Source organism: Phaethon lepturus, unplaced genomic scaffold (genome assembly GCF_000687285.1).
Source record: "Phaethon lepturus isolate BGI_N335 unplaced genomic scaffold, ASM68728v1 scaffold21184, whole genome shotgun sequence".
Classification (NCBI taxonomy): domain Eukaryota; kingdom Metazoa; phylum Chordata; class Aves; order Phaethontiformes; family Phaethontidae; genus Phaethon; species Phaethon lepturus.
The window spans coordinates 87111-114166 of record NW_010537477.1 but is presented as its reverse complement, the minus strand read 5'-3'; the positions used below and the strand labels follow the sequence as shown (position 1 = coordinate 114166).

The 27056-nt window shown below is 39.0% G+C and overlaps 1 protein-coding gene across 1 annotated transcript in view; it reads right to left on the bottom strand.

Annotated features, from left to right (window-relative positions):
- The window catches only part of TOX (thymocyte selection-associated high mobility group box), a 106736-nt gene that overhangs the window by 23200 nt on the left and 56480 nt on the right, over positions 1-27056 (bottom strand). Inside the window, exons 3-5 of the mRNA XM_010286502.1 lie at positions 22570-22848; positions 16040-16270; positions 3168-3248 (exon numbers count right to left, since the gene is read on the bottom strand). Of these exons, the coding sequence (XP_010284804.1) occupies positions 3168-3248; positions 16040-16270; positions 22570-22848 (591 nt within the window). The remainder of the gene's footprint in view (positions 1-3167; positions 3249-16039; positions 16271-22569; positions 22849-27056) is intronic.

The window sequence follows — 27056 nt, the reverse complement described above, 5'->3', positions numbered from 1 at the left end:
AGAGGAGAGGAGAGGAGAGGAGAGGAGAGGAGAGGAGAGGAGAGGAGAAGGCAAAGGGCTGAATATGATTGAGAAACCCACCATCCTTGCCTGATACTCCACTCCCACCTCAGAGCTTTGGATGGAAACCAATGTTCCTGAATGTCATTATTTTGCTGTCAGGCAGAGGCTAAGAAATCTCCTGGCAAAAGGAGATTTACCCCATTTCTCTGCAATCTTCTATTCGAACTATTCCAGCATCTCAAATGGCCAAGATGGGTGCAGTGAATTCAACTCCAAATCTGGTCCACTCAGGTATAACATGGCGTATGTCCATTCTTTGCTTTTCAGAAAAACGTAGACTTGCTAATAAATGCAGAAAAACTTACACAAACACTCACATACAAACCCTACACTCATTAGTTGTTTAAAAACTGGCAATACTTCATTAAAAAAGTGGCAGAATCAGTGGTCAAGAGTAGGAAACTGGCAGAGCAGCTGCTGAGCTGCTGGCACCTGCTGGCACCTGCTGAGCTGGAGAGAGAGGACCTCAGCTGAGTTGGAGAGAGAGGACCTCAGCACCCTTGCCTGCTTCTGCCTGCCTCTTCCCACAGACAGAGGCCTCTGGGAGGGAAGAAGGAAGAAAGTTTGATAATTGGATAACTCCTATCATTTGGAGAGCAAGAGGATGTCCTGATGTGATGTGAAGAACAACTGAACATCTCACAGCTGCCAGCCAGCTGACCCTGAAGTCATTTGAGCTCTGCTATGAATACAAAGGGTGTTTAATACTAGTCAAATACTCTGAAAAATTAAGTTCTAGATGTCCCAAGCAGAACACCCCAAATTACTGAAAACCTGATTTCGCAATGATTTAGTTGTGTTTGAAAATACAGACAATAGAAACTTCCTGCTCCAGAGTATTACTGAGAATCTCTTTACACTAAAAGACTGCTAGGATGAGCAGCACAGAAAATTCTATAAAGAAGCAAGGTTAAACAACATGCAAGTAAATACAACACAGGAGCTCCCAGGGTGAACACCTGATTAGAAGCATATGAAATGAGACTCACACAGAGCGTGGTATAAAGTTTAAAACATACCATGTGAGCAAATAATTAATATTGTATTAAAGGATTTTTGGAAAAAGTACGTTCCTTTTGGCATGTCTTAACTTTTAAGTGAGGTTTTGGAAACTTAATAATATTATCTAAAAGTAGCTTTTATGGATGATAATATATATCATATAATATATACAATATATATAATATATAATATAATTTATGGACATAAAAGACCAGATGAACTCCAAACAATCTTAATAATGTATTATGTATATTTCTTCATGCTTACATGCTTGTCTAAAGAACTACAACTCTTCTGGTACCATGTAAATATTTAATAATGATAATTTAGAATATACTGATATGATATTACATCTGGGTATTTTACATCGTTATTGCAAAATGGACTTGCTTTAGTTACATGCCAGCTCTGTTGGATTCATTGAGCGTGTTCATGAGAGTAAGCAATTAGTACTTGGCTTCATTAAGTTTATGTTTTGATACCTTCCACAGTAGAGGAAAACATTACATTATGGACAGAATTTAAATAATTGCTTAAAAGTTAAGAAAATGCTCCGGTGCTTTCCTGACTAACAACAAATTTAAAAGCTTGCATAAATGCCTTCATGCACTGAACTGATCAACAATCTTTTATTTTTTTTCTAAAAACAAACTTCAGAAAATGCCATAATACGCTTTTTTCTCTTAGAAAAAAGAGTAAGTTTTTTATATGTGCCATTTCAATATTAAGCTATATAAAGTGTTTTGTAAACAGTCTATGATGTGCTGAATAATGACATCCAAGTTATTTTCACAAGTGAAGAGCTGGCTTCATGCATTTCTTCAAAACCTATTGGAATATTTTGAGCTTTTTAGACCTATCTTTTGCCAATAAGCAGGCTATTTCAAAAAAATTTGTTTGTGTGCATGAAGGCAATGAGTATTTCTAGAACCGAACAACCCTGAGACAGAAAGTAAAGGTACCCCGTAAATCACTTAAACTAAATGCATTAATATTTATGATGTTAGCTCTAAAATTAAAATGCATAAGACACAACCCCCCCAAAATGAATGAAGTAACACTCATATTTCAGATTTTTAAAGTCAGAACAGACACTGACCAAATGCTAAGATAATGTAGAAAGATGCATGAAAGGTCCTTGTATGGCTAATCATATAGTCTTCCCTGAAAATGTGCACAGATGAACATAATACACAGAGAAGTACAGCGCAGGATCAACCACTCCAAAAACTATTTAAGACTAATAAAAAGTTCTATTCATGTCATATATGCCAGTTGTTCATGCTGCCACTTTACCTCTAAAATTATTTTTATTTATGTAAGAACAAAATATATGTAAATTTGTTTTGACAGACCCAGACCAAGGGATTCTAACTGATATGATTCTGAGGTTGCTCAGTTGTTTTTCCACATTGACACAGTGCACATTCTTCTGCATATTTTAAAGTCTATTACAAATTTTAAAGAGTCTATTATAAAATTATGGGCACTAAGAATGTTTGTATAAATCAATTTAGAAAATTGCTGCAAGCTGTGTACTGGGGATACGCTGGTGTTCCAGTGTTTCAGTATACTGTTCCAGTATAAGGGCCTTATGCTGACCTGTGCTGTGCTCAGTCAAATTGCTTGCTGAATGTAAAATGGAAATTCACATTTCCTTATGAAGGTTTGCTATGTGAGCTGAACGTGACTTTTTCTGTACTGTGACTGCAAGGTAAAAAACAGTACTTAAAAAATAAGCAAAACCAAAAGCAGACATTTTGTGTATTAAATGTTTTTTTCCCTTACAGGTAGAAGGGTGACTGCCTGGCACGTTTGTTACATTGAGGTCTTTTTACCGGTATCTCCTTCCTCTGTTGAACTGCAATGATACTCCCAGCCTGGAGAAGTGCTGTCTCTCTATGGCCAGAGGGGAAAGGATATCTTGTCATGGAGAGATGACTGGGTTTATTAAGCATTTGCACCTTAAACTTAGGTTTAAGATGCTAACAAACAGGGCTGTTTGCACTAAAGACTATGGTGCTCAGCACCATATAAATGCTGAAAATGGTTTGCAATATGTCACTATATATATGTGTGTATGTATATACATTATGTGTTACCTTGGATACAAGGCTTGCTCTGTAGGCAGCTAACTGCTTCAGATATTCCTTCTTGGCAGCTTCAGTTTTCTTTTTGTAAACCTAAAAACAAAGAGTGTCACATTGGTAAATTAATCTGGTTTTGTTTTTATATATCACCGGTGTGTCTCATGCATCTTCATAAAGTCTTTCTAAGTAAACAGCCTTTCCTCCTCATATTGCTTAAAGAGTGAAATAATAAACATCAAATATTTTAAAGAAAATATTGTTCCAACTGTGAAACACCCTTTAACTACCCAGCAGTACTGAAAAAAACAATATCACTCATAGCATCTCAGGTTTAATTGTTCAAACTGAAGCGTGGGGCATACTTGCAAATGGGACCTTTAGGGACAGGGGAAGGTAGGTGTGGGCCTTTCCCCTGGCTTCCACTTGTGAGATGAGTTAAAACCCTCTGAGGAAGATCAGAATGTGCAGAAAGACATTTGAGCTAAATGAAGGAGGAGATGATGGCACCACACAGATCAGACAAGAGGCTTTCTCTCTTCCCTGGATAAACTGTTGGGGGCAGTCAAAGAAGCTTCATGGAGCTGCTAAGGATAACAAATGCTAGTCATTATTCCAGTCTTGATCCCACATTGGTCTAATTAACTTCTCAGGAACATGGATCTATTTCTGTACATTTCTCTCAACTCACCAAATTATTTTAAATGTGGCATGTGCACAATCTCCTAATAGATTAAAGAGCTTGGAGAATTGCTTCAATACTGCCCAAATTTCAAGATCAAAGATTATCTGCAGGGTTAGGCAGGACCTCATAGTGCTACAGTAACATGATGTTAGAAAAGCATACGTAGATATTTAGGGTTGAAAGTTCTCAGGAGGAGAAGCAGTTTCTGACCCATGGAGCCCAGCTAATGACTTGCTGTCAGCATTTCTCTTTGTAAATATTATCATGAGTTTCTCACTACTTCATGTTTTTTTCTGAAAGGGTAGATTTAGGAGTCATGCAAGCATCTTGGCTTCATGTAACTAAGCAGGATTGACTCCTAGCCTTCCTTGTTGCAGCAAAAAGCTTAAAAAACATCTAAACGAAAGGTTTAAAAGTAAGGGAGTCAAATAAAGGGAAAGAAAATGTAGTTTTTTATTACTGTATATTTCACAATTTTGAAGTCACATGCCAGAGGTTAATTCATGTGTTCATGGGCATTTTGGTTTCACAATATTTCACAAAATTGAGTCTCTGCTGTCCACTTCTCCAGCCAAGTGCACGACCTAGGCATCTGTAGAAAGCCTCTGTGAAGAGAGTAAAGACTGTCCACCTTCCCCCTCCCACTCCACACTGCCTCGTTAACTGGGCTATTGATTCAAAGATAAAAAATGGGCAAAGCTATTTATGACAATTTTGGGGTGGTCTCCTGAATTCCACAGCTGAAAAACACAAGCGTTCATCCTCTCCCCAGAAGGATAAACTTTATGAAACTGTGAAGTGATCCCTTTTGATCTTTTTGATCTAGTAAACCCAGGAGTCCCACAATGGGGAGGACCTGGCAGCACAGAGTGCACACACAGAGGACAATACAGTTGCAGATGTGGGAGTGGTAGTGTCAGGCTGGAAGGATCCAGTACAACACCATTCTTATAAAGAATGTGCTCATGAAACATTTTTTTGTTTCACTGAGGTTTTGCTTTCAGAGACCGAACAAACCTCACATACCGGTTGGCAAAACTCAGAGGCTGCCTAAAAGAATTAAAGATTTTGCTTCCCAGGGAAGCAAAAGATCATAATGGAAACAGAGAAGTCTTAGGCTTCTAAAATTGTAAATATAAAGACAGAGAGGAAAAAAAATTGGGTTTAGCTGTGCAACTGTATCTGTGCATCCCTGTAATTTCTCCAGATTAAGATAAATATATCGTGTTGGTTGATCTCCTATTGTTTTGAAAAAAATGGTAGCAATTTGCTTTTTAAGTTGTAATTGCTTGTGATTATTAGGGAAATGTACTGTTTGTTTTGAAAATGAATAAAAAATTAGTCAACAATCTGTTTGTAGCTGCTAAAATGAATTTAGCTTGACCTACAGAACAAAGACTAAGCTATACCACTTTGTATATTGCAATGCCTTTGCATCATTCTGATAGCCAGTTTTAAAAACAGAGCTGAACAAAGAATTTTACACAGAATAATGATCTTCAAAAGATCATGTATCTACTGCTTCCATATTGGGTTTTATTTTGCATTACATAAATACAAAAAATATACACTCCTGCTGTGCTCTTACCGTCACAGCATGTTGAAAGAGTCCTCTGGGACCTGACTTTTCCCTCAAATAGTCATATTGCACAAGGTTAACTCAATAATATGAAGCTAACAACAATTCTGTAAATCTCCATCTAAAACATTGCTACTTTATAGCAATGTCATCATACAGCTGTTATTTAATTATTCCCTACCTATGCACCTACCATGTTCAGTATACACATTGTCTTGCCCTTTTTTTCTTGGGTATTCTGGTGGGCCGATAACAGTCACATGAACACCAGGTCTTCCATGGTAATATAAACATTAACCGTGTAATATAAGGTCATTATAGTAAAGAAGTCCTTACTGGATTGGGGAAAGGTTTTTGATGACCGTAGCCTCCTTTGATGTTTTGCATTGGCAAATGGTCCTCAATAGTCCTTACAGGCTAGCTTGCCTGGAGGGTGGTCAACTTGCCCGGTTTCACCCTTGTAAGGGCAGCGGCATGTCCTCTGAGAACAACAGCTTGAGCTCTCACTGTCTATATGCTGTTGTCCTTTTGAAGATGCCCACTGTTTAGGTCAGCATACAAGTGGGTTGATGATCTTCACGCTAATTTTGGAAATTCTGATTGGTCCTGGCTTATACGAAAGATTAGGGTAAGTTCTGCCTGTCTGGGGAGTTGTTAATTTTCTTGAGTAACAACGAGGTCTGGCTGTCAGTATTTTTCTCGGAAGGCAAATGAATGTGGCCCTGGCAGTGGGTACCAGTTCACTGACTTTGTGCTAGACTGGACTTGTACTGGGGGCTTATGAAGGCAGGGCAAATGGGGAACAGCCTCAGCATTTGCAGCAGCACCTCAAACAGGTATGAGCAAGTCAGCTACCCCTCCCAAACTCTTTTTTTTTTTTTTTTTGCAGCTGTGAGGATTTTTAGCCCTCAGGCCTAAATAGTTTTGTGTTGCAGTAAGTATAACAGAGTTGCATCCTTGCAGTGCTTTTGGGGAGGAAAAAGGCTTGTGTCATCATTCAAGTGTGCTGTAGAAAATAGCTGAAGCTCTTTCAAGTTTCATGCTTAAGACAGTGCCAAAGTATGAAACACATCATTTCCAATAACACATTTAACATTTTTTCCTGTAACAAGAAGCAGGCTTCTGTTCTGTTGTTTATCTATAGTGTATAGTGGCAGTATTTAATTATATTTTTAACATCTTGTAAACATTTTATAAGCTCATTTTCCCCTCCTCCGTCAAGCAAGCAACAATTATTAAATAAGTAACTTGACAGGAGCATATACTTATGGAATTAAGTAATTTCTAGTTTGCTTTAATTCAATTAACATGATAATTGAATGTCAACTGATTGCCATTCAGGCAGTACAGGCCCATTCTGATTCAGCAGCAGATTTGTTTCCTTACACAATATTTTTATTTTCTATGTTGTCCCAGTTGTGGAAATTGAACTTTGGCAGAAAAAACATCATTTCTGTATATTCAGGGTGGGTCAGTTTAATTTATTCTTATTTTCTTCAGCTTGTTATAGAAACCCCAAAACACCAAGATTACATTCATTTGTCTACAAATGGAAGGTGCTGGCATTATTTTCCTACTGTCCTTCACAAATGCAAATTTACACAGCATAATACACAGGTTCTTAGTTTACTATTTAATTACAATTTCAAAGTGCACCCAGTAAGGCAGCTTCAAGTTGCCTTACACTGTTTAGCAAAGCATGCAGCAATATAGAAGACGATACTTTCCAAAAGGAGCAAGTACGAAACTCTACCTTGTGCATATAAATATATAAGATAGCATTTGAATTAGGCCACTGGGGAAAACGAATGCCCTGGGCTTCCCCGTTGTTAACGTAACAGCCTGGTACCAACCCACAGGCCATTGCAATGGCACGTTGTAGCTCAGGTTCCCTGGGCTGACCATACACGGGGGCTACCAGTGCTGTAGCAGCCTACAACAAGAGCTGAACTGTTTTTATTAATAGTGATATACATCCTTGAACTGACTGCCCCAAAGTTTCATTTGGAGATAGAGGAGTTGTGGGTGATACGGTTAGCCACAAGCACTCACAAATACTAGTTTTACCAAATTAAAACCACAGTAGAATATTTGCACTTCTGTTTTATGATGCCAACTTCTGGTCATGTTTTGCTTTATATATTTTAACTGCTGCTTAGTTCTTGTCTTCCTGGATCATAAATTCCTCGAGACAGGCTTTGTGTCTCCTGCGCTCTTCTACATCTTGGATAATATGAAACTCATCACTGATATACGTATATAACTGAAATATACCTGTAATGCCTTGAGCCAGGTTTTTGTTCTGGTTAGTCATCTTTTCCCAATGAACTTCCTCTCAACTTGCTTGCGGAGGACTGTTAACACATCACAACATGCTGCGCAGCAGGACTCCTACCCTGTCCCGTGTGGCTTGCACCCTTGTTCCCTTAGGAGAACAGATCTTCCTTCCCCCAGTCGTCATCACAAGAGCCAAAACAGGCACTCGGACACCTGCAAACATGTCCTCCGTTTTGAACATCAGGTGCTAATGGAAGAAGGCAGCACTGACTACAGTCCCCTTTGATACTAGAGACTTGGAGAAAGTGAGTTAAACTCACTGATGCTCTTAGGACAAAAAGAGACGTTCAGAATTTGTGCTTCATGGTAGTCTGAAAAAGCTTGGTGTCTCCTAGCTGACAAAGCACATTATGAAGAACCATGCTACTTCCCTGGCTTTGCCTGAATAGGTGGCACGAGGATAACAAAGTCGGGGAAGTTTTCAGTTTATCTTGTGGTTGTCTCCTTAGAGCTGACACTTGCAAGCAAGTTATATTGTCTTTTTAAAATGATGTAAAGGTGCCCACATTTGTTTTGATGGAAGTGTTCCATAACCTCCCAAAAATAGTATATGCAAAAATAGCAAAACAAAAAGCAACATGAGCAATTTTGTGTTTTTGTTTTACCCAGTGTTATTACCCACGGGAGAGTCATTTTCACAGGCTACAGTTACAGGAATGGCATCTGACAAAATACAGTAGCTTGCAATCCAGAATTAAACTCCACATTCAGATCGTTGTTCCTGGCCCTACATACCTAGGCTCATAGAGAAAACTTGTATTTTTTCCAAATGGGAGACATATCTCTAGTTTTAATCTTCTGATTTTACAGCAAAGGCACCTAAAGCTGCACACACTCATCTAAAATATGGAGATATTCCCACAGCAGTCAGAAAAAAAAAAATCCTTAGAATTGCTTAATGGATACTGAAATATGTTACCATTTGATTTTTAATCTAGGTACATGCAGTAACAGAAAGAGGCCCAGGGCTAGCTATATGGCTCAGCAGTCTCTTTGACTGTAGAGCATGAAAAAGACACTGATGACATATTAGAGGCTTTGATGACATATTAGAGGCTTAGGGGAAAGAATTCAGTCTTTCTGGCATGCAGGGGAAAGATCACAGGCCAAACTCAGCTCGAGCACAAACAGTGGGACTCGATGGAGATCACTGGAAATTGCAGCCATTTGCGCCAGGCCTAAATTTAACCTTACAGGCTTGATGCTTGCAGCTCCCAGGACCGGGACTGCACATTTTATCAAAAGCACGTTGGATGAAAGTTGGGTACGAAACAAACGACATTAAACATATGATTTATGTGCTGATTATTTGCAATTGTTGGTTTTTTTTTTTTTTTTTTTTAAATAAGGGTGTGAACCTGAATGGAGCATAATAATTGGGACTAAATCCAGTTTTGTATGCAAATAATTTAAAGTCATGTGCCTATTGAGCTCGAATGTATGGATAAAGGGTGGGGAAGAAGAATGAGTAGAAAAGTAAGGCTACTACTTATGGATGTTGCTGTGGAAGTACTTGAAATCCAGGGACCTTTTGGCCCGGCTCCTTCCAAGTACAAGGCGGCAAAGTGCCGTTACAGCCAACGTTCGTAACTCGGCGGCCACGTGCGGTGTTTACCTAGAAGCTGTGCCCGCTGGACGCAGCAATCGGGTATTAGAAATTCACCCCGGGCAGGGGGGTGTTTGATGTTCCCCGCGACTTCAGTGCTCCTGGGAGGCCTTGGGCTGGGCAGGAGGCCAGCAGAGGACAGCCTGCATCACCCTACACGGAATAAGATGCGGCAGCTCCTATGGTGACTTACATTAAATTTATGTAATTTACATTAAATTGGGGGGGGGGGTGGAGAGGGGAAGGTTTCCCATCGTGAGTGGCAAAACCGCATTGCAAACAGGGGGCCTGACACTGTCCCCTTCTGAAGTCAGTGGAAGTTAAGGGGTGCAAGGACTGGCCCTGTGGAAGGCAGGGCAACAGAACAATCTGAAGATATAAATTTATATATCTATATGTACACATATATACATTGTGTCTGTGTGTACGCGTGCCTCTTCTTGGCCCATTTGTGTTCTGGCTCATTAAGCCCAGCTGGTTGCCGAGGAAGGGAGCAGGGGCAGACACCAGGGTAAGGATCAGTTGTTTTAAACTCTTGACGCACTCGTCTAGAGCTTCAAAGGGTAGAGATGCAACTTCAATGCAGAAATTTGTCACAAAAACCAGCGTGTCTCCCAAGGAAGTAAGGTGCAAGACTAGTAAAAGCGACTTTCAGTGCAGGTAGCTGGCAGGGTAGGTGTGAGGTTGCTGTCTGTTGTGCCTCTTCCCGAATCCCTTTCGCTTGGAATTCACTTTGGCAGTGTGCACGCACAGATGTGCCTTCGCTTCCTATTCTCATTTACAAAAATAAAACAAAGCTAAATTTAAACTTTGCATGTTGTTTATCTCCAAACTGAAGGTACATTCTCATCCTCTTACAAGTGTGTTGAAGTTATTCCTTGGAGATTGCTGCATTAGCACAGAGACAATAATTTTTAAAAAATGTCCTTTTTAAAAGGAGAACAAGAGGTAGATAAAGAAACACCTGTGTGAGTATACGAGCATATAAAAGAGCGAACTAATGTAAATTTATGTTTTCAAAATGCTTCAAAATGCTACTGAGTACCTTGACCTGACGGTCTGCCTATCCTCTGGAGCTACTTCAGCAGCCACACTGCAGTCCCCTGAACTGCCTGACACCGGGCGCCGGGCACCCCGCATGCACAGCCACACAACGGGGACGCGATGGATCTTCCACCCATGGGGTGAGCTCGTTTGTCACGTCAAGCGACGGGACAGCAACACGGCGTCGTGCCCTGGGAGGGAGGACGAGCTAGGTTAGGTGTCCCCAGAAGCCAGGCAGAGCCCAAGGCCTCTTGAAACACTGATCTTGGATCCATTTTGATCTGACTTGTGTTGTCTCAGATCATGAGAGAAGCTTTGGAGACATAAAATGTTGGCCAGCATTACTTGTAAAACCCCCTCCTGATCTACCTGATTCACTGGATTAATGTGCTGCTATGTCTAAAACTTCCCTGTGATCAAAAGAGAAACTTATAAAATGTGCTTTGTTAGTTTTCATGCCCAAAATGGTCTGCGTTCTTTTTAGTGACCAAAATAGAAACCCCTGAAAGCTTGTGGGTTATAGTGAAAATGGCAACAGCATCCCGAACGCTGGCACTAATGCACAAGGACTTCAATTTACTTAAGTATTGGTAACATACAATCCAAGTTCCATCAGATGTTAAAGAATAAACTGCATCTTTTATCTAGTGGGTCTTTGAGCACCAATGAGGGGTAAATGATTTGATTTTGTGAGCTCCGAGGATTTGTCAGCTGCCTCATAAGTATAATTCTGGCTCTTCATATTCCTGTTAGCAGGACAGGCTCATAATTGAAGCAAATTAACTATTTACACTTGCCACTTCTACCAGGGGAAGAGGACACATCAGCAGGAAAGAATGAGTGGGAAATTAAATTCTTCCCACTTGTGTCAGATCTGCCCTTAAATAAACACATTAACAGTAATTTCATGAGGCGTCAAACATAGGAATAAATACTGAGGGATAAAATAATGAGGTGTTGCTATTGAGCTGAACTATCGCAGCTAATATTACTGTGTATGAATTATGCAGCCTGAAAGAAGGCATATGTTACAGCACTCAAAACAGTCACTTCGCCAGCTTCTTCTGATCATTAAGTTTTGGGTCCCCTATGTGAATTCATCTTTCTTCCCACTGCGAGGCCAGGGCAACATTTAAGTAAACACATAGAAACACATACACACGTATGTACATACGCACACTAAGCTGTTCATAGGAGGCCTTTCTGCTAGATTTCCAGTTAAGTCACTGAAGTTACACCAGAGATTAATTCTGTTGAATGCTGAATAGACATTCAATTCCATTTTTAGAATAGCACATTTATTAAGGTCTTTGGCTGAAGTTTTAAAGTTACACTAATGTAAACAAGAACATTTTGTTTGTAATTTGCCACATCTATTACAGCTTTACTAGGACTCCAATTAGAAACTTAAGGTTCATTTAGTACACACACATCTGGTACTGATTTAAAATGACTTTCCGTTTTCATCTAAGGGCAGAAAATGACCTAAGTAGCCTTTTTACCCAGTTTGAACCAGTGTTCTGTCTGAAAGCCAGAGACTCGACCATTTAGCATGCTGAACCCTCTTTCCTGGGGGCTGTTTTTCTCCCCTTTGCAGTAAAAATGTGTGCAAAGGGCAAAGATGTACATAAATAAGCTATAAAAACAGATGCACGGAAGTATAGTACTGACTAAGGAGAAAACAGTGTTTGTGATCATAGGAGAGGAGCTAGAAAAGCCGATGAACATATCCCTGTGCTATGGCTACAGCACTGAGAATGTACCTCAACACACTACTGCTACAGCTGCTTTCCATTCACAGGTATATTAATCTGAACAGTTTTAGAAAACATTTGCAGTGAAAAATGAAGGAAAATGCACAGTCCCTGCTTCTGATCATGTGTAAACATTGCACCCAATTCAGAATTTGAGAAGAAACCATGACAAGTCCACCACGACCACTAAAGTCCCTTTAATTTCTAGAGTCCTCTATGTAGATAGGTTTGGACAAACAAAACACAGGAACACACCAGCATTCTTTGCAAATGGCCCTCGTACAGTCAGAAATTAATGGGAACAGTTATAGCATATGACCCAAAAATACAAATGTCTTCGTGGTAAAATGAGAGTGGAAGCACACTGGTATCTGCTTTCATTTAATAAATTGCAATATTCACATGGTAAAAGCATCAGAGAGTGTTCCATTTTAAGTATAACTCCCCCTTAACTTCAGTAAGGCACCCACCATCATCTAGTTCATAATAACGTTTTCTTTTTTGTCATTCAAATCCTATTTTCTCAAACAACATTTTCCTAGTTTCTTCACAGTTTGAAAAACATATGCGGTTCTTGCACAAACCCTTTCAAGCTATAGTCTAATATGTCAGGTTATCAAAATTTTGTTGCAAAGGCTTGGACATACATAAACTGCCCTTAGGTCGTTACTGTACTGAGTTTCAATACCTTTATTTATTCTGTGGTCAATCTGCAGGAATAAACAAGAATAATTCTATGCATTTCAGAAGAAGTTGGCTCAGGTCATAGGAACAAAGAATATTTCATTTTGGCATGAAAACATGAGGTTATTCTCCTTTCTCAATAGCTGCATTATGTTCTACTTTCTGATTCATTTATATTTACTATTTAAATAGTAAAAGGAGTTCCAATTCAGGAAACATAATTTGGAAACATAATTCTATTTAAATTCCAGAATAAGCATTAGCTTCCAAAACATAAAAGCCAGAAGCTTTATGATAATTGAATCCTTTTCAGCAAGTATAATTAATCAATAAAGTATTCCTCTAATGATGTTATTGTTTCTTTATTTAACTATTTTTGAATTTCTGAAGCTTCTTCAATGCCAAATTCCAAATGCTACATTAATCATTTGTATTTTTAGAGTCCAATTTTCCTACCAGAGACATAGGTTTCATAGCAGTTACTAATACTCTGGATCTGAAAAATTAGGCCTTTAAAATACAGACTATCTAGTCAGTTAAGATGTCTTGTAATCATTACTTGGTACTATTAGATCCCTAATGGAATAAAGAATGAGTTTAAATTTATTCTAGAAAATAGGATTGCCAATTTTTTTTAAATAGGGACTATCTTTTATTCTTTTTGTACAGTGCTAGATTAGAAAGGGCCTGAGTCTGGAGTTTTAACAATGTGTTTAATAGATGATAATGAATAGGCAAAATAAGTCAAAGAGCAACAAAGATATGCTAACCCAAATTCTTGGAATAATTGTCTTAAAAATCTAGTTGCAGCCATTTTTTCATGGATGTGTCATGTGGATTCCCTAACACATCATTCTGCTGTGTTCCAACCAAAATTAAGAACAACAGAGATAAGAAAAATAAATTTTGTTCTGCTGTTCCAGTGTTTTATGGAATTATTCCTTAAATACTGGATTTATACAATTATTGCTTTCAACCATGAATGGGAAATCCAAGTTAAAGCTGGAACTGTATGCACTTTTCTTAAACAGAATTCTGTGGAAAGACTTCAGTTGTGCGCTGGTATTACTAATGACAGGCTCAAAGGAAATGTGCATTTTACAGTGTTTTAGGTTCATCTCTGTTATAAGGTCTTGGACTATTATTCTTGAAGTCAAGTTTTCTGCATTGTAAGCGGAGCAAATATTATGGAAGGAAAAACTGCACTATTGCAACAGCCACAAATTAAGGGTCATTATGAAAAATGGTGGAGAAAACCAAGCACAAGATCTGGCTGAATAAATAATTTTTGCTTTGTGTCATCATTAGAGAGATGTAAGATTAACTAGAGAGACAGGCTCTTGAGAAGTCCAGGTCTCTGCCTTTCACCATTTCAGGAACATTTGGATCCACAATCCCACAGGCAAGCAAGATGGGTCCAAGATACAGATCTAACTACTTGGAGCACTCCAGAGGTATGTGTTTGGATGTGCAGATTTCAACATGGGAGTGATTCTGGGCAAGGACCTTTCTTTGGAGTAGGAAGAAATTTAAGCCAGATACCACAGTCTATAGTTTCTCAGCTTTGGCTGGAGGTCCTGGCCAAGCACAGCAGGGACAGCAGGCTGCTTCTTGCACGTTTGGGCAGTCTGCTGAGCAGTGGCTACTTCTGGTGCGGCTCAGCACTGTCCCTCCTGCCGGCTGGCAGGTACATGGGACAAGGAGGAATGGCATCAAAACCTCCTGCTTGTGAACTTAACCAAAAGCATCATCCATACTTTTTCTGAGTCAAAAGTGAACACCCATCATCATGGTCCCCCCAAAAAATGTTTGACTATGACAGAACTGCTGTACTGGGAAGGTGTAAAGAGCTTGCAAGATCTAGGATGTAACCTTGACCTTTGCTGGACATACTAAAAAAGGGAGAAGAGACAACATGACAAAATAACCCAAGTTCCAGGCCAAGTGACTTCTCTGATCCCTGCATTCAGGAAGTTACCTTTCCTCCAGCTAAACCTTCCAAATGCTTACCTTATTCAATGCTTCTTTTTTTAGTTAGTCAGTGAGTGCCAAATCTTGATTCTTATTACACTGTTATATAACAGTGATCTAGATGTACCTACACCATCCAGTTATTAGCAAAGTACAACCTATTTTTTCAAGCTCAAAAGATTTTACCTACCAAAAAATCATAACAAAATTTTCCATTTAATTCTTAGCCTTATTAACCATAATTTTGTAATAATAATATGCTCAGTGTGAATGAATGCAATGTAGTTTTGTCCCAGTACTTTTCCTCTCTCTGTGCTGACATCAACCCCCACCCAGGTCTCCTGCAGCCAATATAACTCTCACTCAGCATATTCTTCCCCTCCGTATCTCTTTCTTTCTTAAAGTTGCCATTCTTTATCTAACCAATCCATTAGGTTAGCAGGTAGTAAAAATGCAACCAATAACAACAGAAAAGCAATGGTATGCTACAGCGAGGATAAATGGTATTTGCCAACCGTCACCACATGAACGTGATGAGCTTCTGGAGTGTCCACTTTACATAGCATCCGACTGACTTGAAAGGATTTCTGCAAAGGTTCAGATCCAGCTCTGCTGATCTCATTGAAGAACCAAGGCCTTTCCATGGATGATGGCAGTAACTATGGGATGTGATTTCCACAGCCCACATGTATGCTGGAGGATACCCCAGAACACTGTCAATTTGCCAAGGTCCACCCTAGGTCTCTTTGGGTCAACACATCTCTAATTCCTTTCATAAAAGCCAGGTGGATAGGGAGAAGATGTGAGCTCAGCTCCTCTGCTGGCATCATGGGGCAAGGAAACATCGGCAACTGGGAGCTCGGATATATGTTAGGTCCCGCTGCACTTATATAATTTTTGTCAGCAAGGTCCTCTTACACCACACTGTCATGGACAGAGCAATGCCATCATAAAATCTTAGGTCCAGCAATTCTGGCATAAACCAATCCTAAATATAATCCTAAAGCTTGTGTCACACCCCAAAACGAAAAAAAAACCTCCTTTAGTGGTTTCATACAGAAGAAATGAAACGATACTCTCCTTATCTCAGTCTCTTTAAATCATATTCCTGAGATGGCACATATTCAAGTTTCATCCTGGCAAACAAAAGAAGCTGCCTACAGTGCTTAGATGACCCTGATAACACCTCTCTCAAACAAAGCCTCTGAGCGATAGCACATTTTGTACCTGTTTTTGTTCTTCTCCTAAGCCGTCCCACATTGAAGCTACAATTTTAGAGACTTCACCAAAAGTAGCATTGGGGTTTTGGCCCTTGATAGCTGCTTGAGTGTCTCGAAAGAATAATGCATAGGCAGACACAGGCTTCTGTGGCTCATTTGGGTCCTTCTTCTTCTTCTTTTTGGGAGTTTTGGGTTTCTTCCCCATATCTGAAGCAGGTCTCTTCTCTCCACCATTGACCTGTAACATAAAATTAGAAAAGAACTATAAAAAAAGACAATTTAATTCAGTCCATTCATGGTTACAGTTTCTGTGATACAAAGACTTTGGATTTTGCATGCAAAATGGAACTTTAGTTGCCATCTCTGACAATCCAAATGTTGACACCGTCTGCCTTAGTCACATGTATAAAATTCATTATAAGTATTTCACATTATGTAATTTTTTTCCTCAAAGTGCTTTACATTTTGCTTTCATATAATTGCTGTAGTCTCATTTATCATTTATCTGGTCATCCTTTTACCTTTTCTAAGTTTTATTGCTAATGGCTATAACATGCATATAATGACTAAATTCAAATGAAATTAGTTTCATTACAGCCTGACCACCAGTTCAACCACATGAACCACCTGCAGCCAGCAGGGACACTGTCATTTCTACCTTTTCCTTATTCTCACCCTTTCCCAGAACTACCCCAGACTATTGTTCAATTCAATTTCTACTGCAACTGGTGGTACACCTTCCAGGGAATTTGAAGAGAATCTGATTGTGAATAAAACGGTTAAAGTAATAGACATTCACCGACACACTTTCTAATTAAAATCTGAAGAAACAAAACTTTATCAGTACAAACAGGTTAGACCCCTTTGGAGGATCAGTTCTGATCCATCTGGATTTAGCTGCATGTTTTTTTCCTCTGCTCATGTAAAAGCAAATGGTTTGAGGAAAGGACTGAAAGAGGAATAGTCTATGAAGAAAAGTGCATGTGCATTATTCATGTAGCACCTGAAAAAACCTGCACATCAGCATTTCTGTAAATTTGTTAAATGCAACTACACTTCGCCACTGAATAGCTCAGAGACCCTGACCACCAAAGCACCCTACTTTCCTAGGTGACTTACAAGCATGTAGAGGGACACTGTCCTGATTCTTCAACAAATTAGAGCTTCACGGCAAAGCAGCTGCTCTTGATATGATCACTTAATTCACTATACCTGTAGCAGTGATATGTGATCTTACCAGAGGGTTCAAAGGCTTTTTTCTCTTGTTGGCATGGCCAGAATACTGCGCATCATAAGCATTTTGAAGTATGAGAAGATTGAGAGGATGAAAGGTGTGCTCTAGGTTAAGGTTCTACTAGGCATGGCTTTTATCACATCCTTGTATTATTATTTTTTAATGATGAATATCAAGTGACACAGGAGAACACAGGTGTTCAAATCAGTGGAACTGCATGAGGAAAAATGGCTGGAAATTCTCATTTTGAGCAAAATTTTTTTTTTTTTCTATATACATCACTGTGTGGTGTCCAACAGGGCACAGATGACTACAGTGAACAACCAGGATCTCTGTGGCTTACTAAGCACAGCAACAAAGTGATGATCACAATTATGTTACAATAGATGCATCTTTAAAACAAGGTTAATGGACATGTAGACTATTGGCAGCATTCGAAAAATATGGAAAAACAGAAGCAGTGTGCTACTCATTATTAAGTTATCCAACTTCCCGTCTCTTGCTATTATTTCATTCTATAGGGCACACAAAACTACCAGCAAAATGGTAATTAACTATGGCTCCCTAGTTAATTTAGCAACATCAGTCTAAACTCTTCAGACAATTCTGTGCAAACTCCATGAGCAAGGAGGTTTGACAATAATTTGGGCTATAGTTAAAATTTTACCTCTATTATTTGCTAAAGTTTTACTCTTTTCAGAGTATTTTTGGACCAATGAGATTTAAAATTTCTCTGTATATTAGGATACCACATTACTTAAGCTACTCTTAAACTAGGTGATACGCTGCAGAAACTTGTGTAAGAAGTCTTCTGGTAAGCTGTTCTGAGAACAACTCTAAAATCTTATTCTCCAACCTTCAAGAACAAGAGACTTCAAAAATCCACTGTTAAAAAGAGAGTACTCACAGGGGAAATTCTGTTTGTCTTATATGAAAATAACGAAATAAAAAGAATACCAGAATTCCAGTACTAATAACCTTGCAAATGGCTGAGATGATGGCCTACCTTATGCTCCCATCAGTCTATCAGCTTCATAGACTCCACTTCTAACCACCAAAGCAGAGACAGATGGGAAATAAAATAAAAACCATATATATTCTGCTAGACATAGACTTGTGCCTCAAAATCCCTGGAGGTGTAGTTAGCTCATGGTAATCCACCTCCTGTCATGGCTTATTGCTTAATTATGGTGATGTATTTAACTTATTTATCACAAGAAAGCAATAATCTTTCACTTTAAAAAAATGTACATTAACCATGTTGCACACATAATAGATCACAAGAATATCTGGTGTAGGATTTAAAACTATCAAGTAAGGCACACCATTGATATCTAAATGTCCCTTGAGAAGCTGGAAAATGTCTATAAGCATATTTAAAATAAACTGCAATAGTACCAAAGCCTTTAATGGAGCTAGGAGAGCTGTTTTATGCACACTATCTTGCAGTAATCGCTGTAGTTTAAAATAGATTTTAATCAAGCACCATCTGCATAATAGGCTGAACAGACAACATAGAATTCTACTTCTAACTCTTATCATATACAGTAAATATTGTAAAACCTCTACCACATAAAGAGAATATGCTGCAGCATTTCTTTAGTAATTGTGTTTCTGTTAGTTAATTCTTGCTACTTGCAGTCCTCTCACTATCTTCCCTCTAAAATACATTATTTGAAATTCTCTCATAAGTGATATTCAAATGAGCATGAAGAAAACTCTGTTATCCAGCTATGAAGAAACACATATTTGCAAATTTCAGCAGCTCACAATTATGCTTGGCAGCAAGCGAATACATGTTTAAGGATCCAATAGTATGAATTATGGCAAGAATTACATAGATGTGATATTCCAATGTGGAGGTGGTCAGAATAAAACACGTGGTAAGTGGCCACTTTGTTTAGAATGTTTTTATAGTTACTTACAACTATCGATTTTTAAGTTCTCCCTTTATTCTTCTTCTAACCATAGTCCCACATATTACATTTAGAAGAATTAAGGAGACTTAGGGATGCAGACCACTTGCAGAAACAATATTCTTGGTCTGAGACTACATTTCATATTTCCATGGACCTAGCAGCTTTCTGAATGTGTATACACAGCCTTATAATTACATTACTGTTGTCACTGATCTCATGGTCAAGGGAATATATGATGTTTAAAGTCCAAAAGGCCTATATGAAAGAGCCTTTATCAGAATGAAGACTGCCAAAAAATATTTAGCAGCTGCTGCCATTAGTTTTGTGTATGTTGGATAAGGCTTACCACGATGTGAATATTTACCATAGAATGAACATGCAAGAAGCTCAGTACATGAGCAATTACATCAGTTTTTACAGTTTCCTTATTACTGGCATTTGGAATATGTATGTTAAGCTGAAGTGGTCATTTCCTCCATGCATGGAAAACACTGGTTTGCTAGGGATACAATTGTATTTCTAGTCCAAATGTATATAATGTCCATATTTGTTCATACCTTCTGTCATCCTCTTTCTATAAATTCATGCAAACATGAACAGGACACTGAGATCTCTGTATTTTTCTCTCTAGATAGAAATAGGTATAGTGAGGGATTTCTCTACCAAATCTGCTATCAAAGGACCAGTGGCTTCTCTTTCACATGTAAGGCTGGGCATTCAGCTGGTATAAACTAAGGTCATCTGACACTGAGGTGATTTTCCATTTGAAAATGTACCTCGTGTTTTTGATCAATGTTGGTACATAGGCAAACATCTTCTCCTGCTGGTTAAATAGGAAGAACATCACTGCTGCTATTAATAATACGGTGAATTCAGAGGGAGTTGTTTTTTATACAGTCCTCAGGCAGGAACATCTTACTGACTTCATGAAGCTGTTCAAATGTGGTGAGCTCCACCAGCTACTACCTGACTGCAACATGTGCACTTCTGCTGAAGGACTGACTAATGAGCTCTGCCCCTGATCTATTAAGTAGTACGACACATCTACATGACAATTTCTAAAACAAAGAGAAAAGTCTAAATTTAGCAAAGTTATATCTAGGAAAAAGATAGCGGTTCGCACAAGAGGGAGAACGGACGCACTATCTCTTCCTGTCCCCATCCAGTGCCTTCTTTCACTGGGAGGAGGATTTCTGGAGTGAGAAGAACCCTCACAGGGCCCTCCAAAGCAGCTCTGAGAAAATGTAATACTGTTGTGGCTAGGGAGAAAAATCTCCACAGAAAGCTGGTTTATTCTAAGTATCCATACCCATTCACTGGCAGCTTCCATGAAGAGCAATGCGACAGAAAGATACACACCGGAGGGGTTTAAATCGTAAGCTACAACAGTACACTTATTTCTTACGCTGATTATTCAAACCCTCTTGTCTTTTACACAGGGAACTATAGCAGAACCATTGCATCGGACCAGGCGTGCCAGCCCACTGCCCGTCTCTGATGGTGGCCAACTTCAGGCATTTTCATGAAGACCTAAGAAATCCCACAGAAGACAGGTATGGCATAATCTGTCCCCCATCGAGCTTGCAGTTTAAACCCTAATAGCTGGAGATTAATTTAAGCCCTCTGGCATTATTAACCAAATTTAATACCCTTTAAGACTTTTCTTTTAGCAGAGAAATAATAATTATTGAATTTTAAGGCAACATATCAACTTCAGCATACTGAATTTAATTTTGTGGTGTTTTGTGCCTATTCTCATCTTCGGCTTAGACTGAGCATGAGAGAATTTTAAAGAGAGTTTTCCAAAATAACATGCTCATTAAAAAGCTGACCACTATATAAGCTGGCTTCCACAAAAAAAAGGACCAGGTTTTACTTGGTCTGCAGTATTTCAAGAAAGTATTTCTTTCTTGAAAACACTGGCTTCAGATAAGTACTGTCTACACGGAACCACAACCCTACAGTTTTGCTAGTGTGAACTGTTGCAGTGAAAAAGTACATGAAAAATATGGATTAAATAACTGAAATATTTGATAGAAGCAGAAAGGATATCTTAGTTATTTGAGTGGATGGTTTATCCAGAAGTTTAGAGCACCCTTCACACTCCCACCAATATATGTAAAAATACTAGCAAAGCAACAGGAGTAGTAAATAAATTATTCTGAAAAAGTAAAGGCAGTCTGGAATTATTTTTACATAGTTGTGTTCTAAAGTCTCCCTCAGCAAGGAAGTACTCATTTAAAAATGTATGAATTATTCAGTAATTCTTAAAACCGAAAGTTAGTGAAATTATAGGCAAAAGTCCTGAAATAAAACTTTTGAATGAGAATTTATTCAAAATGTAATAAAACATATGTCTCCAATTACATGATTATTTTATAGCTTGAGGCATGAAAAACAATATAATTTGAAAACAAATCAGACTTACATTTCTTTACTGGATTATACCTCCTCAGTGACTCACAATATGTTTTCTTCACATTCCTCGGAAGTTTACAACTTCTCCCCACAAGACATGGGGGGTACACTACATGGTACACACTACACTACAGGACTGCTCTATAACAGGACTGCTATTTTGTAGTGACCATAAAACAGAACTAAAGAGGTTCTCACTTTCAATATGCTCTATTCCTGGTTTATGGGATGATTTTGTGCTAACTCCCAATCTCTTTGTGCCTCAGCTTTTGTGTCTGCATAATTAAGAAAATATACTCATGTATTTTTGGGGATATTTTCAGGAATTTGGGAGGTTTTTGCTTGCAAAACCTGCTATATAAATTGGCATTTATCCTGTAAAGAAATTTATTATGTAAATGACTATTATTACTTCAATGTCTGTACTGACACTAAAATGAAACTCAAATATGTCATGATGGAGTGTTGGCACCTCCTGAGGTATAAATGCATAATGGGTCTTCAAGATTTTCCAGGTAAGATTTTTAAAGTTTTTAGAGGATCTTTGTGTTCTGGTTGCTATGATGTTCTGTTTACTCATCCTGTGACCAAGTAGCAAAGACTAGCATATTGTACAGACTGTTCATACTTTTTATAGCGGCAACTTGATCTTTAACTGGGAACAAACATTCCTTCTATGCAAGTGAGAAAACTCACCCTTTATATTAAAGTCCTAAAGGAATGGCTATCCTTTGAGTGTTTTACAGGATTCCAGTTTGCTCTCACGAAGAGGAATGATGTCATTTATTCAAGCTGCCTGAAGAATTGAGTGGAAACTGTAAGTTCTGTATTCATAACCCTTTATTCACTTCAGTCAACCACCAACAATGTATAAAGTATCACCTTAATAACTGTGGCTGTACAATTTATTTAGCAGGTCCTAAAAATATCCACCGTTTACATAGTAATCCTAGCATCTAAGCCTACCTTAGAGCTATCTTCTCCTTCATCTTCATGGACTGAACTGGATGGTGAAGGAGTTGCAGATTTGCTTCCAGGTGGAGAGGGCGAGTTGTGAGGAACACTGTTTCCACCCATATTCAAACCAAGCTGTGCACTGAGCTGGGACTGGTTAATAGTAGTCAGCTGCCCATGCTGCATCATTCCTGGCTGCCTAATATCTGCAGGTTGAACCCTTGGCCTCATGGTTGCCATCTGAGGATGGGAACTATACTGGGCTCCTTCTGTATTCCGTAAATCTTGCATCTACAAGAGGAAAAAAACTGTATTAAGCATACCACTAATAAAGTGTTCTGTTCCTTTAGACCTTGGTTGGCCTGATCGGCTATATAAGGCTTAAAAGAAACAGCAAGTATTTAAATAAACATGTAAATACTGGAAATAAACAGAGTAAGAATATGATTGACATTTGCATGACACTGTCTGCTATAAACTATTCAGGCTCTAGCCTCAGCCCATGGGAATAGCAAAAAGCAATGAAAGCTTGTTTCTTTATGGAGGGAACAAAAGGGTCCTGCTTTCTGTAACTGCATGTAGAGTATTTCAGAAATACTAACAAACAGGGACAGGTTTGCGCTCTGAAGTTCAGAACCAGATCCGAACATGAATATCCTCAAAATTCAAGAAAATTTCCAGATCCTACTTTTCTGCTTAGGATATTTGTGTGTGTGAGCTGTGAATTTGGGAGCTGCAGTATTCAGAGTTTGAATATCTAGTATTAGGTCCAAATCTATTTTGCCTGGTTCTGCCCAATGAGATGCTGGAATTTTCAGGATTCAAACGACTGACAAGAAGGATGCATTGATAGACTGATCAAATGATTTCTGAGTTGATTTGCTGCTAAGACACATATGAACGGAAAGCTCAGAAGTCACAGGATTGACAAATGAATCCATTGTGCTATGTGGGTCACCGCTTCTTAGCATTAACGAGACATACTATTTTAATGCAAGCAACAAATTCAGTCTCTGCAAGGATAAGAATTAAAAGCACTGGAGGATGAAACTCCTTTCTTGTCCAGAGGTCAAATGCACCATACACACACACCACAGCAGATTGCCTGTAACATCTTTCCAGTATACTCGTATAGAAACATGACAAATAGCAAAGAGTATCAGGGAGAGGCTCAGATTTAAGCTAAGGTGTTCTGTGGGTGATTTAAAATTGAAGTGTCAATTCAGAGCTGAAATAAAATAGATATAGTTGTCTTTCCACGCATTAGACAAACATGCTCTATGTATCGAGTGGAATCTGACAGGAACTACCATTGTGTAAGTTCCATTATGATAAGGACATGTGTTAATGGTTCAATATATTAACATAACCACATTTATTGTACTGACAGTCTTTGTTAGACATGTCATCTGAATTGTCTAAAGATCAAATGTCTAAAGATTTTTTTTAAACTTTTTATACCTTATGACTTCTACAACCTCTCTCTCTCTCATACACACACTCCTATATATCACAGCATCTGTAGGATACCTTTCAGCCAGTAATGCACAGAAAAGGAAAAGATAAACCTGTAACTTCACCTTTTCTCTTATTATTGATAGTGTAAAAATTTATCAATTTTAGGGAGATACTTTATGAGGTTGGGGATTGATTTTTGTAAAGCTGACTGGCTGGCAGTACATCAAACTAATAATACCATTAGTTATGGCATACTTACCACTTTACATGTATGTGTGTCACTGAAAAGTATTTGAAATGGCTTCTGACAACGTGACATCACAATTATACCTGTATTTATATTGCTTTATAAATTAATAGCTTTTAGTAAAAAAGGGTTATCTATACAAACATGTTCAAGTTCATTTAATGACTACAAAAGCACCGGAGGAGAGGAACAGAGACAGCACAGTGTATGAGATCAAGTGAAGACTGAAATTTGAATCCTGGCAGACATTTATGTTTTTAAAGATTGCTACTGACTTCTTGTTCCCTTCCCTCCTCGCCAAACGTATTAGCCTTGAAAGTTATCATTATCTCTGCCTCTAGAAGAAAACCCTGATCAAAACAGTTGTGCCCGTGACGCTGTAACTAGTGCTCGGCCGTTTTGCTCTGGCTCCAGCTGTTGGGCTGGGCAGCAGCTGGGGAACGGGGAGTGGGAGCGTGGGCTGCCACGGGCCCCCTCGGCCAGCGCAGAGCAAGCGGGCGGGGGATAGACACCCAACCGGTCCCCCATGTGCTGGAGAGAGGGAGGCGAAACCCTCCCAAAAGCTGTCCCTTCACCCCATCGGTGGTGCTCGTGCCCTAGCGTGGGTGTGTGCCCTCTGTGGGGCAGCCACCACCCTGCAGGGGCTGAGCCCACGCTGCCCCACTTGCAAACGCCTTGAGTTTTCGCAGGGCAGCATCTTGTGGTGCCGGATCGGGGCTGGGAATAAATCCCCTCGTGAAAAGCTTTTAAATAAGCATATGCATCTTGATGATTTTACGCACTCTAGAAAGAAACCAAGCGCTATTTGAATCTCTCAACAACTCCTATTTTGAATGAACTCGCAAAGTATCTACCTCTCAAAGCAGGGCAAAGGTTATAATTTTAATTACTTTCCCCCAAGTAAAATATAATACAATTGCTATTATTCAAATGGTCACTCCTTTATTAAAAAACTCTTCATATGAGCTTCAAATATTACCAGATAGATACTGCAGATAATTCTGTGTTTGTCACCTTTAAACAACATATATTTTTAAACAGTCTGCGACTCACTTTTAGCTCCACCGCTGAACAAACACTGTGTTTGCAGATGACATGATACCAATTGGATGGTACTGGATGTATCCCCATGCAAAACATGTGCGTATATATATATATTTGCAAAAGAACCCTTCACTAGTGAAATTCTGAGGATTGCAAATGAGGTGGTGCAGTAGGAAAAAACCCAGTGTTTTTCTTTTCCACTGAATTCAGCTTGTCTTCTGAATTTTTAAATCAGATGAATACCAGCCTACCTTTACAAAACCAGGTGTAAGCAGTAAGTAAGTTTGTTTAACAGAACATGTTCCCTTTGAGATGCTAAGCCAAAACCTTCACCTACGGGACCTGCCTGCAGAGAACATGCCAGTGTAGTCAGTCCATCACACAGAGCTGTGGCCCTCAGCAAGGAGAATCCGCAGCTACAGACGAGCTTTCTGGCTCACCTCTCTGCCACGCACGGCAGAGCCTGCCTTCCCCCATCCTGCCCCTTCCTAGTGAAAAAGTGGGATTGTCTAAGAAAATAGAAACAGCTCATTCCTTGAGTAAGCACAGGCAGCTAACCACATAACGGTGAAAAGCTAGAGATTACACTGTGGAAAACATGTGATGATGAGCCTTCAGGTTCCTAAAGGATCAACAAACCAAGAACTGTCCCATCCTCCCTGCTGGGTTAAAGAACATTCCCACCCATGCACACCACACACTTGGGTCACTGCTGTGGAGTGACAGTACGCCCTTGTTGCAAATGCCATGATGACCTCGTCTCTGCAGGAACAGTGGCACTAGTCAGACGCGCTCTCTGTCAACATTACATGCGGAGTTACAGAGGATAAGGACAGTCTTAAACTGACTCCTTCAATGGTCTCTCTTATGAGGTAATAACGGTAATATCTGGCACTTCAATATAATTTTCCACCTGTCAGTTCCAGGCTGTTTCACAACTTGTGTTATATTCAGCTTTAGAACATGCCTGGTTTTAGTTTGGTTTTACTACTGAGGAAGCTATGATACACTTCTTTTCATGGCTCCATTTTGCTTATAAGCAGAAACTGAGCATCCACCCATGTAAGTGTTTGACTGCGAGTTAAAAGACATAGATAGTAAAAGCTGCTAATTCTGAGATGTGTAGCAATAACCCTTCCCTTATTGGCACATGTTTAGTGCAAAAACAGAACAGGGCTCTTTCTTTGGCTGAAAACAAGCTCCTGAGGTACTAAGAATAAAGCTAACATGCTTTAAACATCAGACCATGGTTCTCCCCATCAGATTAAAGCAAAAACAAAGCAAAGCATGCAATGCAGAATACAGTGATATCACCCCTGCACAGAAACATCTTACTGCAGGACAATGTGAGTACAGTATCCTAATCACAGAATCACAGAAAATAGTGCTAGAAGGGACCTCAGAAGGTTATTTAGTCCAACACTTTATCTCACAGCAGGATTAGCTATACCTAAATCATTTCTGACAGATGTTTGTCTAACCTCTTCATAACCTCCCTAGGCAATTCTTGTGCTTAACTATCCTTACAGTGGAAAGGGCTTTCTTCTGTAATGTCTCACCTAAATCTCCTTTGTTGTAATTTAAACCTACTACTTTTTGCTCTGCTCCCAGTGGACATGAGGAATGTTTTTCTCCTTCTTTACAGAAAAGTTGTACACACTAGAAGGCTATTATGAATTTCCTTTCATTTTTTTCTTCTTTAGACTAAACAACTAAACCTGAAGATTGAAAGACTTTTTTCATATGCTGT